The 19,993-nt window shown below is 38.4% G+C and overlaps 1 protein-coding gene across 4 annotated transcripts in view; it reads left to right on the plus strand.

Moving 5' to 3' along the window:
* The window catches only part of ide (insulin-degrading enzyme), a 123,098-nt gene that overhangs the window by 77,189 nt on the left and 25,916 nt on the right, over nt 1-19,993 (plus strand). For all 4 annotated transcript variants that reach the window (XM_080205563.1, XM_080205566.1, XM_080205564.1 and 1 more), the window contains 4 exons: nt 5,192-5,303; nt 6,809-6,976; nt 10,679-10,951; nt 15,238-15,299. In XM_080205563.1, coding sequence (XP_080061689.1) covers nt 5,192-5,303; nt 6,809-6,976; nt 10,679-10,951; nt 15,238-15,299 — 615 coding nt within the window. The remainder of the gene's footprint in view (nt 1-5,191; nt 5,304-6,808; nt 6,977-10,678; nt 10,952-15,237; nt 15,300-19,993) is intronic.

Consider the following 19,993-nt stretch of genomic DNA (forward strand, 5'->3'; position numbering starts at 1 on the left):
TCTAAATGGGTTTTTGGTTGCTTCTAAACTAAAATTCAGTTCATCCACTGTTGTCTGCTGTTGAGCAAAGCATAAGGTGCTTAAGAAATTGTTCTTTACTCTAGATGTTAAACACAGAGGTGACATTTCACTATTTGTGTATTGGACTATCCCTTGCATTTCAAGGAAGTATTTATCTTTCTCATTTGAAATCCCTTTTTAACTATCTAATGAACGAGGCAGTAATAACTTCATTGCCCAAAACAGGAAGTGTCAGATTTTGAGGACCACTGCAGAACTGGAAACGTTTGTCCTGCTGAAAACTAATTTAACCTAGTACTTTTGCTATTAAACACTCTTGTGATCAATAAATGTGATGCAGATGTATCTTCAGCATGTCAGACATTACCTTGGAATACTGTTGGTCAAAACTATTTATCTGTTACTCTAAAATTATCTTGGGTGAGCTAAACCTAGGCATCTGTTCCAATGACTAGCTATTATCCTAAATTCCTCTTTGTAGCTTTGTGCCTCTTCTATGGAGCTGTAGAAAGAACAATACCCAAGCAGCAAGATGCGTAGACATTTTGAGATGGCACGTGCAACAGTCAGAATGGGAGATGAGCTTTTTATAAATTTCATTCCTCTCCTCCTGTGCTGTCATGTTCTGATTTGCAGAAATCTGTATTAATTTAGTTTTGTGCAGAAATAAACATGATTTAGTCTACTGCAAAAGAGTCTGGTCCTCCTCTGCTTGTAGTGCTTTCAGCTTGGATTGGAAGTTAATAGCATTCCTGTAGGGCAGTTCAGTTGTGTTTAGATTTGTGAAGAATGGTGTGACATTGTTTACCTTGAATTCATTACTGCCTTTGATCAATTGTGGCATTTAGTCAAGCAATTTGTGACAATTTGCAACTCTGGAAGCATCACTTGTGGATTTTTTTTGCACACCAGCTACAACTGGTGCCTTTGACGCCCTATTACTTTTCCAGCAAAACCTGGGTTATTGGTGACTTCTTGTGGTTTGAAAAATCTGATTGCATGCCAGCTGGCTGTGTTGCCCTTTTCTAAATAATGTGATTATACCTCAAATATTATTTTGGATTTATAGGAGCAGAAGCTAGCATTCAGCCCAATTCTATGCCCATGTTTATGCTCAACATGTGTTGTCTCCTTTCCTTCATCTAAAATCACAACATATCATTTAATTCCTTCTCCCTTGTTTGTTTATCTAGCTTCCCTTTATTAGTGTCAGTGCTAGTCACCTGAACTGCTCCTTGCAATCTAAGCCATTTTTCCTGCTTAAATAAATTTCACTTGTTATTGACTCTGACCCCTAGCTATAATCTGCCTTGCAAGTGGAAATGTCTTCTATGTCTCTCTCTTCCCCACACACACACACCCACCCCATGCTTTTCATAATCTTCTATTGGGTCATCCTCTTGTCTTCAAGGAGCCCCTGTGTAATCTTTTCTGATAGATATGACCTCTTAGTTCTGATTTTTTTTGCACCTCCAGTGCCAGAACCTTTTTTTTTTGTAATATGGAGACTCGTATTACTCCAAGTGTGATTCCACTTAAGTTCTATATATGTAGGACTCTACACCAATTGCCTAGAGTAAGAAAATTTATTGGCTAGGAATAACCATAATGACAAAAAGGACAATCGCTCATTTAGAACGCAAATACAGATTAAGGAGGCTTACTGGGCAATAAAGATTGATGTTTAACGTCCCAACAGTTGAGGCATGGTATAATGCACAAGTTTAACGCTGGTCAGACTGATCCATGGATTCTGGGGTCTTTTCTTCTTGGCTGTCTGAATCAGGTCTCCTTTGAGATTTTAACTTAGTCATCCCTTTACAGCTTTTAGACTTTAACTCTGGTGAATTCTTTTCCACCCATCCCACACCTTCCCAGTCTACCATAACTGCTGAAGCTGTCCACTTCACAACAGGTTGTGGCTCTACCAAAACAACTAAGACTGCAGTTATACTGATTCTACCAAGCTAAACTAACCGATCAAATGATTCCACAGAGCTAAATGACTATATGTTATCCTTCATTCTCACTTTAGCCCCAGCAACCTTGTCTAAACTGAGGCAATTCTCAGCCCTGTGGCAGTTACAGCGACCCCCTCAATCCTAAAACACCTATCAATTGGCATTGTCCTTTAGAAATGTGTATTCCCTAGTAAATCTTGCCCTGCCCTGTGTCCTGTAGCAAATACTAACTTTTGGTCAGAGTGACAATCTCTGTGATGTACCTCCTTTTTTATAGGTCACTTTGCAACTTTTAACCCAAGTATGTGCACCTGTATCATCACAACTAATGACTTCTAACTCGATATTTGCAACTCTTGGCCAATGGGAACAGCATTCCTAACACCTCTACAGCAATCTAATCTTGGTTTGAATCTCTAACCCTGAAACATTCTAGGCCCAAGATCATTCTTCTAGCCAATCAGTTTTGCAGCCTTGGCATCCCTTCAACAACTAAACTATAACTTGTATCTTTGACCGGAAGCCCTGGAACATCTAGTCCTCAGGCCATCTTCCTGACCAATCAAAACTGTGGCTTTGGCTTCTCTTTACTGCTAACCTAGACGTGCTGGAGCCCAAATGTCATGACTTCAGTTCACTTCCAAAGAACCTAGGTGTTCTCCCTTCGTTATATCACAGTATTGAGCACTTAAAAGGTGACCACTTTAACAGCAAACCCTAACAACATACTCAAATTCAGGAGTCAGTCAGCCTGATAATACAGACAAATTCAGATTTTTTAAAAAATTACTAGGCTGACTCACGTGCAATTTAATAATTTGAACTTTATTGCGCTCATGTGCAAGTGAGATGAAGTCTAACAAGTTTAACATAATTTCTCTGCTTTTCAATCCTGTCAAGAAATTAGTGTTTGTGTTTTTAAATGTCCTTTTTTAACCTGTAGTACTACTTTTGATTTCTCTGCTTCTCTACTCATTTAGGTACTTTCCAAAAAGCACATGGGACCCTCCTCCCTAGCAAAATATACCACCTTCCACTTGTGTATTGAAATTAATTTGCTTATTCTGCAAGTTTATTAATCTTGTTTTTGTATTTTCAGTCTGTCTCTATATTGACTGCAGCACCAATTTGGCATCTGCGAATTTTGAATCGGTACCTGCAATTCCAGTGCCCAGATTTGTTATTTTTTTATATATAGTGTTTTGTGGAACGCTGCGTCCTTTTTCTATTCAGAGTAACAACATTCTGACTGAGTAGGGTTCCATTCGTAGACATGCAGGGTAGAATAGGTGTAGGGTGATGCGGCGGTGCGGGCTCGTTGGGCCGAAGGGCCTGTTTCCTGTGCTGGATTGTTCTTTGTTTTTTTGTTCTTTGTAACCCTACTTTTATAGCTAATTTATTCAACTTGGTAGCCATTCTGCTATATGGCTCCTGACGCCTTGTGTTCTAACTGTAATCATGAGATTACTTTTTGGAAATATGAAAGGTTGTCATAATTTTATCTACCCTTTTTGCGACTTCAAAGATTTCAATAAGATTGGATAAGCCCAACTTTACCTTGTGAAATCCATGCTGACTACGTTCTTTTTTTTTTCAATTTCGAGGGGGTGGGACATTAATGCTGCAGCAGGCAGATTTGAATTGGAACGGATGTTAAATATGAATTTCAATCCTAATCTGCCCATTTCCAGTTTTTACGAGGCAAACCAGTGAACAGGAAACCTAACCACTCATAGGTGGCAAGTTGGCAATTTTAAAATATTACAGTGAGGTTGTGTTTCAATCATTCAACCACCATTTCAAGTTTAGCCCTCGCCAGCCAAAATCTTTGGGCCTCTGGAAAATCCAACAGATGAAGGGAGATAGACCAACTGCTGGATCCAGTATATCTCCTTCACTAACTGCCATGATCAGACAGCACTTTTTCCAGTCCCTTCCTGTCTCCTTGATGAAGCCTCCAAACTCCACACAACTGTGTGCAGTTTTGGTCCCTGCATTTGAGAAGATATATTGGCCTTGGAGGGAGTACAGAGAAGGTTCACCAGGCTGATAGCAGAGATGAGGGGGTTAGCTTATGAAGAGAGATTGAATAGACTGGGTCTGTACTCATTAAGAGTTTAGAAGGCTGAGGGGGGATCTTATAGAGACTTACAAGATAATGAAGGGGCTAGATAGGGAAGACGTAGAGAGATTCTTCTTGCTTAGAAAGGATAGCAGAATGAGAGGGCACAGCCTCAAAATAAGGGGGGGTGGGCAGTTTGGAACAGAGTTGAGGAGGAATTTCTTCACTCAAAGTGGTGAATCTCTGGAATTCTCTGCCCATTGAAGTGGTGGAGGCTACCTTGCTGAATATATTTAAGTCGTGGGTAGATAGATTTCTGATAGACAAGGGAATTAAGGGTTATGGGGAGAAAGTGGGAAAGTGGAACTGATCCACTTCAGATCAGCCATGATCTTATTGAATGGCGGGGCAGGCTCGAAGGGCTAGATGGCCTACTCCTCCTATTTCTTATGTTCTTATGTTAACCCTTCCAGTCTCCTCAATGCAGCATCAGTGCTCTCTCTACCTCCCTGAATATTGCTTGGCTGTGTTCACCCTTAGCCCCACCATGCCAGATTTCTTGGCTGCAGCCTGGTGTTGAAGGCCTACCTATCCGTTAACAAGTCCAGCTCCATCTGACTGGCTGTGACAAATTGAGACACGAAGGCCAGTCCTGCTTAGCCATTAAATTTGGCAGAACCTTCATTCTTCCAGATTTCTCAGTCCTAAATCAACCCTCTCTCTGCTTCAAGTTAATTGATTTTTTTTGCATCTTTCAGTAAAGACCCCATTATCTGACTTAAAACTAACATTGAACTATTTAGTCTATAAATTGATTAACCTCTTGCATCGCTCTTTTTAAATGTAGGAATCACAGTGTGCTTTATATGTCTTGAGGATGTGAAAGGTGCAACTTTTTTTTTCTCTTGCCCCTCTTTTTCTCGTTCATGCTAAAATGCTTGCTAACTTTTGAATCTTACTTCTGAAATGTCACAAATCAATTTTTTACTTTTATGGATGCTTACTGATGTGCTGTACCTTTCCAGCATTTTCTGGTTTTATTTTAGTTTGTACAGGCAAAACTAACATCAGTCGGATATATACAATTTAAAAGTGTTCACTTTCCACTTTAATGTTTCAACATTTTAATGTATTCCCTTCATTCTAGGCTTCTTTGAGTATAATACAGATGGTTGAAGACACCCTGATTCAGCATGCTCATACTAAACCTCTTCTTCCCAGTCAGCTTACCCGATATAGAGAGGTGCAACTTCCTGATCGTAAGTTACGTTTGCACTCTTTTGCTTTTTTTCTTGACCATTTGTGATGTTTTGAGATTCCATCTTGATCCAGTTATGAAAATTAGACTGAGACTATATTGAAACTAAAGCATTGGAGCAAGAATGATGCCCAATTAAAAAAAATTGCATGATGAGGCTTTTATGTAATTTTATACTAGTTATTCCAACACACTTAAAATTATACCAGAAACATATAAAAGTGAAAATAATCAGTCAGTATTGGTTTGCATTTCATAGTTCACACTGAATATAGCAAAATCAAACAATTGATGCAAGCAAAAATCAGTGGTTACCAAAGATTGGACAATGAATAAATTAACAATAATGCTATACAATGATTAAAGTTGTGCTGTTGTTCACATTTGCAGCAGGAGCAATGTATTGCTAAATTGTCATTGTAAGTATCTACTTTATTAAAACAATGCATTCCTAATGAGGCACTTGTCGATATTAGTTTTATTTTGTGGTCCTGTAATTATTCACCATAAAGCTATATTTGGCAAACAACTATCATAGTGTCCATAATTTAGATCCCTGTAAAGGCCCAAAAGCTTCAACAAGGTGAAGGGATTTTTTTGTATGTAACCTTTACAAGCAGAACAAGTATTTGGCTCAAAGAACCTGTCCTTATTTCTTTGAACCTCAGTTTGCAGTTGTAGTATTTGCATTTAGCTATGCAGTTTGCCTGATTAATTAGTTAGAGACCTTGGTGTGCAAGTTTAAAGGTATAATTTTGCACTAATTTTTTGGAATATAGTATCAAATTCATAACTGTAAAAGCAAATGGAGATCAAAGTCTTTATACCACTCAAATATTTAATGGCATCTTTAACTAAGGTACATTGAGACTCATAGATTAATTATACATTGTGTCATTTCAAAGTCAAAAGCAGAATATTTTGAATGCTGTTTCATATTTCTTATGCCTATCTGAATTGAATTGCACAACAGGATATGGCTATAAAATAGATGCCAATGAATAGATTCTTCAAGCTTATTTTAGGAGACTATTCTGAATGAGTTTATTAGCTCATCCTGTTTTCATTTCAGATACAAACATATTTAAGCTGAGTGTTCTTGGTTGCTAGGGCACTGAGAATAACATTTAGGGTTCAGCATTTGTAAATCAAGCTGAAATGAGTCTAATTTTCAAAGTTTTCCTTTCTGCTTTAATTCCTGCAAGCCATCAATAGTATCAATATTGTATAATTCTAAAAATAGCTATATTTCAGATTGCCTTGTAAGACGAGCCTAATTACACACTTTGTTTTTAGCTTGCTCTGAAGAAAGCTGATTAAAAGAGATGTATTGTTTCAGTCTGTTGCTAATTGGTACTCTTTCTTGAGAAAGATTGCTGATGACAGTTTGAATTAGCTGCAAGTCTACTAATTTATTGCAATAAAGTAATTTCCTGTCACTAAGATGCTGAAAGAACAGGTGTGTTTCTGTACATAACCTAGTGATTGCTTTTGCGCTGTGTTTAGGAGGATGGTTTGTGTACCAGCAAAAGAATGAGGTGCACAACAACTGTGGAATTGAGATCTACTACCAGACAGACATGCAGAACACACATGAAAATGTGTTACTGGAACTTTTTTGTCAAATCATATCGGAGCCATGTTTCAACACGCTACGGACCAAAGAACAGTTGGGTAGGTCAAGTACTTTCATTTGCAAGATCAAAATGATGAGTAGCTCAATGAGCATTATGGTGTATATGGTCATTTAACAATTTATTTGAAAATCTTTGAATTTTACATTTTTGTAGATCAAAAAATTCTTTTCTATCAGTGATTGACAGATATCTGCACACAGTTCAGTATAATAAAGTGCTAAATATGTTCTGTTGTAGCTTTGATTTCCATGCATTTAAACTGTTGGTTAAGCAATACTAACTGCTGACAGTAAAAAAAAAAATTTTTAACATGTGCTTAAAGTCCAAAGTAGTGGTATTCCTAATTTGTATGTGATGCAAAAGCAAAATAAGGAGCATATACTCCAAATAAATATCTATTTATATTTTCTAAATCCAAGTTGATTTCATAATTACATAATGAACAGGAAAAACAATTGTGTAAAATAATAACATTATTCACATTTTCAGAAGTTCTCTAATTTGATGCAACATTAAATTCTGGAGCAGTGCATTGGAATTACAGTTTCAGCACTTTTAATCTTAACCAGTTGAACTCTAAGAAGTTAGAGGAGATGCAGATAGAAGCAGAAGTGATAGCAGGGGAATAAATACAGGGAAATCATCTCAGTCTGGTGAGGCCAAATCTTCCTCTTCCCAGAGCCAAAGTCCCAACCATGTGAGGTGGGTTAAATTTGTTTTCCATCACCCATCTAATGCTAAATTGGGAGAAGACTGGTTGGAGGTTGCAGTAAAGGTTTCCTTGCCAGAGTCCAGAAATTCCCTTTACCCAGTGACAGAGCTGGAAAAGATATCATCACCTGGGCTCTAGCAAAAGTTTTAAGGGATGCTAAACATTGTCTTTTTGCACGATGTTTGGGAATAGCTAGAAAGTACACATTAGAACACTGTGCCATCATTTGAAGATAGTCCCCAAAAGGAAGCACCTGACATGGAGGCAGGAATGCTGAGGGCATAGACTCAACATTGGGTGTTTCTACTCCAGTGGAACTAAGCAAAATGTTGGGAGGCAATTATGCCTGGTGAGATGAAGTGTCCAGCCTCGAGTAGAACACAAATCGGGGCATTCAGGCTGAGTGAAGCCCTGGATTCCCAGAGATTGATGTGGTTTTACTTTGAAGCACCACCAGGCTAAGCATTTAATGTCATTTTGGGATGTTGATTGGGGATGATGGAAAATAATACATGCTCAATTGTAACCCCAAACTGACTAAAGACCTTTATTTCTCTAGGTTTTTTCCTGACTGCACTCTTTCCTCTCACCCCCTTCCCCACCCCATGAACTTCTGTTATCTTGCACACAATTCACAGTTAACTTCTCTACTTTTTTAAAAACCAAGATAGCTCTAGTATCAGAAAATTTGTGAATGAGAATATATTCATTAGTTTCAGGAGAAACAGCTGTAAGGGGGAGGGCAGCAAAACATTATCCTAGTTCTGGAGAGCACATTCATGCCCCAATCCAGAGGTTTGGTTCACCAGAAATGACTCCATGGGAAGCCCTCACTGATGGTCCCTTTGGGTTCTGCCTGGCTAGTTAGCCAGTATTGCAAAGATTTTTACCCTGACTTATTTAGAGCTGTTCCTCACAGACTTTAAAGACTGCTCATGAGTGTAGCCCTTTAAATCTGTGTGTCAAAACACCACTGCACCTGTGGCTCTGCACACCATGCTCCACCCACCCTTCCTTGCCCATGGTGGTGGTGCTTTGGGGTGGGGGTGGTGTGTGGAAGGGGGGAATGTAGTGAGCAGTGCTGGGAGGAGGGGTGATCTCGGAATTAAAACTAGGAGAGCAAATGCATTAGTCACTGAACTGAAGGAGGTTTGTGACATGAAGGAACAGTGTTGTATCTTGCCACTAGGTCTCACCAATAGATCTGTGCTGTAGCCAAAGGAGGAGGTTTGTTAGGCTCCAGCCCAGAAGGCTGCAGTACTTAATTATCTACACTCTACCTCTGTCACTAACTGAAGATCTAGGTCACCATTTCTAAGAGTATGCCGTGCATACTGAAGATTGTACCTATACCATGCTGCACTGGCCAAATTCAAGCATGATGACAAAATATTACATTTTAACCGCAGGTGGTAGCTATCAGTGCAAAGAAAATGGGAAATAGAATTTCATTAAAAAATAAATGCATAACCAATTTCTACAATGGAGGGAGAGGCCAAGATAGTAACAGTTAATGGGAATCTTCAAGAATGTCAGTCAGGAACTTATTAGATTTAATGTTTCAAGGTAAAGTCACAGGTGTGTGACAAGTCTCCCAGACACTTTGGTTTTTATCTCATGATATTAAAACAAATAGGCGAAGAAGTTGCTGTTATGTTGTTAAAATTTTCCAACACTTTCATGCTTCACAAATTGTGTTTTTTGGCTCAGAAAACTGCAAATGTAATTCCATTACTTATGAAAGGGAGGAAGGAGAAATGTGAAGCTGCAGTTGTGAAGGGGTTACTGGAATTATCATCAGGGACAAAGTGACTAAGCAAAATAAATATATGATCTGACCTAAGAGAGGCATCTCACTTGTTTTCTTTTTGAGGTTGGTAACATGGTGAGAAGAGAGTTGTTGTCGCTATAGATTCTAGTTGGCATTTGATAAGATTCTACATTTGTGATTATTAGCAAAAATTAGTAGTGTGCAGATATGGACTTTGTTATATGGTTTGGGTAACTGGTTGAAAGGAATAAAGGGAATCATACTGATTGGTAGATGTAATCGGTGGTTCTCTCCAGGCATCTGTACCATGGCCTCAGCTTTTCATCACATTTATCAATGACCTGGATGAAGAGAAAGAGAGAGTTGTATGTCCATCTTTTTGCCAATTTGCAGTTGACACTTAAGGAGGCAGTGTAAATAGTGCAATTAGGAACAGGCAGTTACAAAAGTACACAGATAACCTAAGGAATTAGGTGAAACTGGTTGTTTCCCCAGCTGGGAATCTAGAACACAACATTATAGTGTAAGGAGTCGATCGTTTAGGAATGTGGGGGAGAAACAATTTTCACTCCTGAAGGTTGTGACTGGAGTAAAGAATTCCCCAGAGGGTTATGCATACTCTACAGTTGAGTATATTCAAGGCTGAGATGAATAGATTTTTGATCTGAGTCAAGGGGTATGAGGAGAGGGCAAGCAAGTGGTGTTGAGATAGAAGATCAACCATGATTGTATTGAATGGCAAGGCAGGCCCCAGGGAAAAATGGTCTGCTCCTATCTCTTTTTTCACACAAACAATAATGGAAATTTTAACTCTTAAAAATTTTTGGATGTTGGGGAGATTAAATTTTTCAAGACTGAGATTGATACTTTTGAGGTAAGTGTATTGAGGGACATGGAATTTGGTGGTCAAATGGATTTCACGTACACCTCAGCCATAGCTTAATAGGGTGGTGGAATGGGATTGAGGGGATGATCGAACTCTGCCTATGTATTCCTACCCTCTTAATTCTTAGCTACCCAAATCTGGTGCAATCTGGAAATGCATATTTGAGTTTGGACAGCCAGCTCCAAAGAAATGTTTCAGTATGAATTATATCATCTTTTGTGTTTTATGTTTTGAATGCTGTCGAGACTGTTCAGCTCATTTAATCTAGGCACAACTTTATATAATCAGTAACTACTTGACTCTTCTATGTAAACAATTGTTTTACTTAACAATTGCACTTAGTTGTAGCCTCCTTTTTCTCTCGTGGTAGGTTACATCGTATTTAGTGGTCCACGGCGAGCAAATGGTGTACAAGGACTTCGTTTCATCATTCAGTCAGAAAGAAAACCCAGCTACTTGGAAAGCAGGGTGGAAGCTTTTCTGAAAACAATGGAAAACCATATAAGGGAAATGACAGAGGAGGCATTTCAAAAGCATCTTCAGGCTCTAGCAATAAGACGACTTGACAAACCAAAGAAACTCACAGCTGAGTGCGCCAAGCACTGGAGTGAGATAATCTCTCAGCAGTACAACTTTGACCGAGGTATGCTGAAATAAATAAATGTTAAGAATTTCTGACTATTACTAACATTGCCCTAACTCCTATACAATCTTGTTTTTGGGCCTCTGATAATCACAAAATATAAAATTGGGTGATTTACATGAAATATGCATAATTTCCTTTCTTGAAACCAGAAAACAAAAATTACCTATTGTTTTGCAATTTACATGGAGTTTCTTCCCACGTCTCTCATGCTATAGACAAAAGAAAAGGCAGATGTTCTTTTCCCTCAGGCCTTTGTTAATCTTTCTTTGTAGCCTGCAGAAAGCGTGGGAATGCTGTGGAGTGATGGCTCATCAGGTTTATTTGGCTTGTGATGAGATACAAGATTTGGGAAGTATGGTCATAAATTATATTTGGTCATGGCATTGGGCCAACATTATAATTATTTAATACTGCTAGAACACAGCAGCTGTCAGGTTGTAAATTGATTTTGTACAATCTTGATCCATGATCCCTGTGATGTATTCAATCTTGAGTTGCATGGGAGAGGCACTGAATGGGGATGAGGCATCCGTTTGGGGAACTGCAATATCATCTAAGACTGATTGCTGGCTGTAGATCATTAATTGTAGAAGTGAGGAGAATGGCATCTCTTAAAGAGTTCAGAGGCCCTGGAGTTCACTATTGAAACTGTTGAGTTCATCTCTCAAAATATCTTGGCTCCTCTGATATGGATAAAAGTACTCCTGCTTGGCACTAAAATGGCATTCCTGCTGAATTGGCAGTTGTTGGTTGGGAGCATGTCCAGGTGCTCTTCACTTAGCTGTATTTAACGAGTTCTCACATAGTCCGCAGCAGAGAAATGGGCCCTTTGAGCCAATTGGTTTATGCTCAACATGTCTCCTCCACACCATCTCACCCTATCAGCGTGTTCTGTTTTTCTGCCTTGTGCTCATGTTTATCTGGTTTCTTTCACATTCATCTTTGCTATCTACCCCATCATCTCTTGTGGTAACACATTTCACATTCTTGCCAGTCTTCATATGAAGATGTTCCTCCTGAAACTGCAATGGCATTTATTGGTAACTGCTTACAACGTATAATCTCTAGTTTTGGACTCACTAACATGTGGAACAAGTTCTTTACATCTCAAACACTTTTTGTTATCTTTTAAAAAAAAAATCATCTCTCAACCGTTTTATAAAAAGGAAAGAGCTTATTTAGATTTTAAAGATGTATTGTAGATTGCTGGGTCAGCTTATAGACCACATTATAGTGGCCCCACAAAATTCATGTTTAGATCTATACTTGGCATGTAACTTGAGTCAGTCTGCCATTTTGCTTGTTTTGGACTATGCTTACATTTGTAATTAGCCTAGATTTCTCAGCTTAAATTCATGCTTGGGGTGAAACCTTTTCTGGTCAGTGCTTGTTACCATACAGGCAGCATGGGTTGTGTGGTGAAAATGATGTGTGGGAGTTTTAAGACACCTATATGTAGCATGACAACTGAACTGAAATGGTCCTTCTGCAAAAAGATTGAAGTATAACGCAAGTTTCAAGCTAAAAGTGATCACATTTGCTGACTCGTCAAACAACTGCTGCAACACAGACAGTATCTACTTTGAAGAAAATGTCAAGAACAAATGCACCTTGAGAACAACCCAGCTGCTGGCTTGATCTTGAAGGATGCATCAGAATGAATCCTTAAAAATAATCAATGTTTAAGTCATTATCAAAAATGCATTACATATATATGCACTTGGTGGGCCGAATCAAACCCTGAGCCCTACCAAGATTGCATAGCAACAGCTAGTTTGTGTTGCTGTTTTATGGAATCAAAATGTCCATGTTACAGCAGAAGACCAAAATTGCTGCGAGATTACCAAAATTTAAAATTAGTGGTTTCCAGCATCCAAAACGTGAGTGCTCACAGTACCCATCAGCAACAGGGATGAAATAATCATGATTTTGGATATGCCCAGCAACTTGACTGTGAAGTGGAAAGATTCAGACACTGTTCTGGTGAAAACCACAGGCTGTGAAAAGATAGGATTCAGTAATAGTCTGTGTGGCTGACAACAAAATTAAAGCCTATGGTAATTAGTAAACTTGAAATTATATTGAATATTAGCTGATTGAGTGTCCATGACAGTGACTAGATGGTTAAGGATAGGATTAAGTTATAGATGGTGTTTTGAACAGACACTGGTAGCCTCTGTAAAGAATACATCTTAATAGTTTGGGGCATGTTCAGATACCCAATCATGAGACACTTGCAAATAAGTAAGCCCTATATTGCAATTACCTTGGGTGGATTAGTGTCTTGCTTCAACCTTGGATGTATGCATCTACAAGTTATGTTTACGCTGAAAGGAATAGGTGAATAATTGAGAAAGCAAGAAAACCTCCAAGTGGAAACATTAATGCTTGAGATTGAGATGATGTTCTGTGTGGTTTGTCAGATGCTGAAGGCAATAGATTTGATGGTTTTGTTTCCCCACCCCATTGAATATGTCATCCAAGCTGGACAATTCAATTATATTAATACATTTCGTTTTGGCCAGTAGCATTCTATCTTCTAGCAGAATTAGGAATTTATTGGTCAATAGAACTCAATCGTGTCCTGCCCGTAACCTTACCTACACACATCCAGTAGGTTCAAGGGTCGTTCCTGACGCCCGCAGTCCCGGGAATTAAAAGGGAGTCATCTCTCCTGTTTGGTTTTCTGTCCCCTTATCAGTGAAGGCTTCATTGCAGCTAGAAGCTGAATCCTTCTATTCTTTTCAAAAACCTTATAGCTACCTGGCCTGCCCCTGATAATAGGGTGTATGCTGTACCCTAAATTACTCTTCCCTCAATGTGGAATGCCATAAGCGTAGACAAGGGTCACGGGTAGAGGGGGGACTCATAATGTTGAAATGGCGGCGTGGGCTCGTTGGGCCAAAGGGCCTGTTTCCTGGGCTGTTTTGTTCTTTGTTCTCTATACTTCATTGTTCCCAAAAAAAATGCGGTTTATCTGATTAAACTTATTTCCCATTATGCCAAGGGGTAAATTTGTTTTTTGGCTCAAGCTCACAAGAAAATACAAAAATACAATTTTAAATCTATAATATTGTTCAAAATGATTGATTGTATATGTGCTTATACAGACAGTACCTTTTTTATATAGTATATGTGAGGCACGTTGTGATACCTTTGGTGTGTATATATAAAGCACACTGTGGTCTCTATTTTAAACTAATCTACTTTATTTTCATCTCAAAAAGCAGGGGTTTCTGTATCCCCTGCTACAAATGGCATTATTAACCTGTGCTTTTTAATTGTTTATACGTTTGTTCTTTTGCTTCTCTACCCAACTTGATTTACTAAGTAGTATATGGCCTTATTCCTCCTATCAAAAAGTACCCCTCAAATTTATATTAAAATTAATTTGATTGTACATCTTTGCAAATTTATTATTGTCTTGTAGCAACTTTAAACTTTGAAATTGCACTTCAACTGGGTGTCATGGACAAGTTGGGCCAAAGGGCCTGTTCACATGATGTAAATCTCTAATTCCTGAGCCCAAGTTGATTAATCATGGTCCCAGCACCAATTGCTGTGGAACACCACTTCCTCTATTTAACCCCTACTGTCTGCTATTGGCTGCCTACTCCAAGCTTTTTGTTTGTCTTTTACAATACAGAACATCGTTATTGAGAAGGAAATATTAATACAAGCCTATTTTAACAAAAATGTGATGTCATGTCATTTGTAGTAATAATTGAGGAGGTTGAGTCTACATCACAGACTGTACTCTGTCCACCTTACTGATGGTTAGGATGAATGAAACAAAGCAAAAGGTGTAGTATGTGAAAATGAAAAATCTAGCCTCCAAGACCAGCAAGACAATGCACTTCTGTGAAGTTGACTGAAATCTCTAGTGTGAAACTAATTTTTTTAAGGAAAAGATTAATGTATTCTATAATACATATGTATTTCTTACTTCATTTGGAATGACTGATTGCAATAGAATTTTTGGCAAAAATTCTATCAGGCTTTAAAGTTACTAAACCGTAACCTGAACATAAGGCTAGTGCAAAACAATTTCTGTTTGAAAGTAAATTAATGGTTTGTTGTGCCTTCTTACTTAGTACATAAAAGTTATTTAATTTATAATTGGTGAGGCAAATTTTAATTGAAGCATCTATATAAGTAGTTATCATGACTAAAGCACAATTAAACTAATAGGTGCAAAAGGCCTTACTACTTTTTAACATCCAAATGTTCAGATATTTGGTATTGAAATGTATCCTAAATGAATGCTTCTATTATAATTACAGATAATATTGAAGTAGCACACCTGAAGAAGCTGACTAAAGATGATATAGTACATTTTTGCAAAGTAAGTTTTTTTTTATTTTTGTAACTGACTAGTGTTATAAAGGTGAGGACTTGTAAGTATTTTATTTACATTCTCTATACATCTCAGGAGTTTGCCTCTTGTCCTGTAAGTTGTGTGGCCAACTTGGAACCCTGATGTTGAAATAGTGTTACAGGCATGATTAGCTGTTTGCACATTCTATAAAAAGACACCTGGTTATTTCTTTTGGTTTTCTCCAATCTGTCCTTTGTTGTATATAAGTATAAATCATGACTACTGGACCTGGCTTTAAAGACATGTATGTAACACATGTTTTGTGTTCTGTTGAGCTTTGTATTTGTAAAACAATTACTTTTGGAACAAAATGTGAAAATGTTTGTTGAGTAACAAAAAGTAAACCAATAATAAGATAATTAAATCCTGCAGAATTATTTAAACCTTGTAAAGGATGCTACAGCCCTCTGATAACCATAATTTGTATCAAAACACTTGCCCACAGGTCATGAATAAATATTCTCTGAGCACTTAGTATAGTTCCGTCCATGAGATACTTACCTGAAACTTGACAATTGTAATGCAAAAATTACAAATGATTAATTTGTTTTTATGGTAAAATAATGTTTAAATGGTAAGGCTTTGCAAATAATAGAATGACTTGAATAATAACCGTGAGGGTTCCTTCTGCCTGATTCATCTAAACTACTGCATTAATGTTGAAAACTTGGGGAACTAGCTATAAAATGGAAAGAAGTATAGGATTGTGAAGATATTCTTAAAGCATCATCTAACATGTTTACCACAACCTGCAACACTTATGATAACTTGCCTATTAATTTTGCTTTTGACGGTTTTCCAAGGTCACACTCCTAAGTAGATGGCACTGTTGTTCATTCATCTCTGGGACTCTTATTTTTATCTCTATATATAAACGATGTTGCATGCTATTGTCCTGTGCAATACCACTTACTTTGACATTTGCCATTTCTCTTGCTGAACAAATTCCATCCTATCATGCTCCCACACCCTGTCTTCTGTCTCTTTCTCTTGCCACCCAACTCTTCCTGCTGCAGATTGGGACCCTAGTCAAGGAGTGCTCCAGGATTTCATACTCGCGTTTCTTGAATGCAATTCAACAAGAATGCAGTTTGCTCTCTATTAAAATCAGTAACCTGCTGAATCTAAGAGCACCAGTTGTTTCCTGGTAATGTTTAAGTTTGTCTAAACCGATTCAAGGAAGGGGTTAAGAGCTGAGTTGTGCAGGGCCAGATTTTATTTAAAATTTGTCTTTATAGTGCAGAACGCTGCAATTATTATTTCCCGGCTGACACCTCCTGGGTTTCATGGTTTATTCATTGCTGGGGCAGTCCTTTTGAACATGTCAAAAGTACAGCCAGACCACAAGTACCATTTCTTGGTCTAGAGGGTGGGCGATTGCTGAAAGTCTCTTTAAAAAATTCCTTTCCTAGTAGAATTGAACTTTAACTCATGATAAATAGAGTATTCTTGTTTGCCCAGATCCTTTTTCTGGTTTCGTGCAAAAAGAGGCCCTTCGAGTCTGCACCGATCATAATCCTACCCCATATCCCTAAATATTATACCCACTTATCCCTCTAACCTACACATCCCTGGACACTAAGGGGCAATTTCTTAGCATAGCCAATCAACCTAACCCCGCACATCTTTGGACTGTGGGAGGAAACCCACGCAGACGCAAGGAGAACGTGCAAACTCCACACAGACAGTGACCCGAGCCGGGAATTGAACCCAGGACCCTGGAGCTGTGAAGCTGCAGTGCCGTCCACGGTAACCTATGTGGTCCTAAAAAAAACACTTTAGAACTTTTGTAGGGGGATGGGAGCGTTGTGAAAGCTGACAGTTCCAATTCGTTGGTATCTCAATCATTTTGGCGATTACACCACATTATTTTCCCCCCCACCCCAGTCTTTCTCAGACTGAGTATATTCTCAGTACTCTCGTTTACCCATATCCTTTTTCTGGTTTCGTACGCTGACCGTATTGCATTTTCCCTCCTCGGTCTTACCCTGCCTTCAGCTGTTTAAGGTTATGCCCTGGAATTGCCACTATGAAAGACACCGCCTTTCCCACTCATTCTCCCTCTTGTCTTTTCAGTTTTTAAATTTTTTTTTTGAGGCACCTGGGGACATCCTCTGAATGGAAAACAATGTAAAACGTTGCTCTTGTATTATGTTCTCACACTTCTGAGGGTCAGCCATGTTTCTGCTGTTACACCTGCCTCTGAATCTGAAGTTCAGATCCTGTTCCAGGGCTCAAACAACATCACAAACAGATTATCTGTTTGTTGTCACATTGCTGTTTGTGGGAGCTTCCTGTGCTGCTGCCTCTTTTTTTATATGTAGTATTTATTCAATGCTCAAACATTCTCCCAAGTGTTCCCTTATCCTGAGACTACAGCTCATAACAGCTCAGGAACACTAAACAAAATTAGTAAGATATTTTACAAGACATCATTTTAAGAATAGGACTATTAAAGGACCAATCAAATACACCAGTAACAATAGAGAGATGACAAATATGTTAATTTTTATTTCACTTTTGCCTTCGCAGATAGATGTGGCATTAATTGATGGATGAGTAATGAGTTAAACTCCTTCAAAATATATATTAAAAAACTGCATGCAATAAACTAATCAAACTCCAAAGATAAAGGTCTGGATGGATTTCATTCATTCGTGTATTCTAAAAGAATCAAGGGAAGAGATACTAGAGGCATATTTATTAACATTCAAAAGAGGTGTAGTGTCAAAGGATTGGCAGAAAGCTAATGTAAATCCCATATTTGGGAGGGGGAGCAGAATCTGCAAAGAAATGTAATAATACCTATTGGGAATTCCCACTAAAGGAGAAAATAGAAGAACATCTAGAAACAAAAGACATACTAAATAGCATGGATTTCAAATGAGCAAATCTATGCAGCTTTATTGAATTTTTTGAGGATCTAACGCAATATAGACGATAATGCAGTAGCTGCAATTTACTAAACTTTCAGAAGGTTTCCAATTAAAATGCCTCAGAATAGGCAAATGAGTAAGGTCAGAGAATGCAGAGGCTGACCAGTAGAATGGATTGCTAGCTGGCTTCAAGACTATTTTGATTTGATTTATTATTGTCACCCGTATTAGTATTACAGTGAAAAGTATTGTTTCTTGCGAGCTATACAGACAAAGCATACTATAATAGAGAAGGAAAGGAGAGAGTACAGAATGTGGTGTTATGGTCATAGCTAGGATGTAGAGAAAGATCAGCTTCATATAAGGTATGTCCATCCAAAAGTCTGGCAGCAGAGAACAAGCTGTTGATACATGATTTCAGACTTTTGTATCCTTTTCCCAACAGAAGAAGGTGGAATTAAGTATGGTGTCCTTTATGCTGGCTGCTTTTCTGAGGAATAGTTGAAGGACAGGTTTGCATGACAGACTGGGCTTTGTTTACACCCTTCTGCAGTTTTTTTTTGTGTGGTCTTGGGCTGAGCAGGAGCCATACCAAGCTGTGATGCAACCTAAAAGAATACTTTCTATGGTGCAACAGTAAAAATTGTTGAGTTGTAGTGGACCTGCCAAACTTCCTTAACCTCTTGAGAAGGTAGAGGTGTTGGTGGGCTTTCTTAACTGTAGCATCTGCATGGAGGGACCAGGACAGGTGTTGGTGATCTGGGCACTTAGAATCTTGAAGCTCTTGACCATTTCCACTTTGTCCCCATTGGTGTAGACAGGGGCATGTCCTCCACCTTGCTACTTGAAGTCGATGACTATCTCCTTTTTTTGTTTTGTTGATGTCGAGGGAGAGATTGTCTTCACACCAGTTCACCAGATTCTCCTATCTCTTTCCTCTACGCCATCCCATCATTGCCTGAGATCTGACAAAGGCAAAGCTGGAAGTAGTAGATTATTCGGTGATTTAGAAGATGGGAACCAATATAGCGCACAGATCAGTGCTGGGACCACAGGTGTTTAGAATTGATTTGGATTTTGGAATTGAAAACAATCTCTAAATTGGCAGGTGGCATTAAGTTGGAGGGGATAGTTGATACAGATTACAGGAGGATAGTAATAAAGTTGCGGAAGGCCAAGTATTTGGCAAATGAAGTTCAGTGTTGATAAATGAGGTAGTACATTTTGATATACTTGGAAGGTGACTCGAGATAGGATAGAGAAACAAAGGGACCTTTTAATTATAAATGCAGCAAATCATTAATAGTTACACCATAGTAAGCAAGAACATTTAAAAGAAACAAACATGAGGCTTTATTTCTTGAAAAAACATTGAAGAGTAGGGTAATTATTTTTAAACCTGTATCACTTGTTCTTTGCCATACCACACCATCCTCCTCCCCAGTGTTTCCGCACTCTAGGAATCTCATCTCAAACTTTTTCATCTCCCTATCCTAAGCCTTAACTGGGCCAGAGCTTAACTTGCAGCTCAAAAGATACTTTCGTAGGCACGCAGCTTTTAGAAGTGAAAAATGGAATGGGTAGATGGAATAATCATGATTTTTAATGTCAGCGGGAATATTCAAACCTGAAAATGCCACCAACCTGGTGGCACTAATACTTTGGAGTGCAAGTCCTATTTGACTTAGCAAATGCCAATAAATGAGTGAGTTAGGTCATGTTCTGATTCATCGTGAACTCTCATCCTCGGGCGTTAAAAGCCCTGTATTTATGTATAGCTGCAAT

This window comes from Carcharhinus amblyrhynchos, chromosome 17 (assembly GCF_965287045.1).
Source record: "Carcharhinus amblyrhynchos chromosome 17, sCarAmb.v2.hapA, whole genome shotgun sequence".
Classification (NCBI taxonomy): Eukaryota; Metazoa; Chordata; class Chondrichthyes; order Carcharhiniformes; family Carcharhinidae; genus Carcharhinus; species Carcharhinus amblyrhynchos.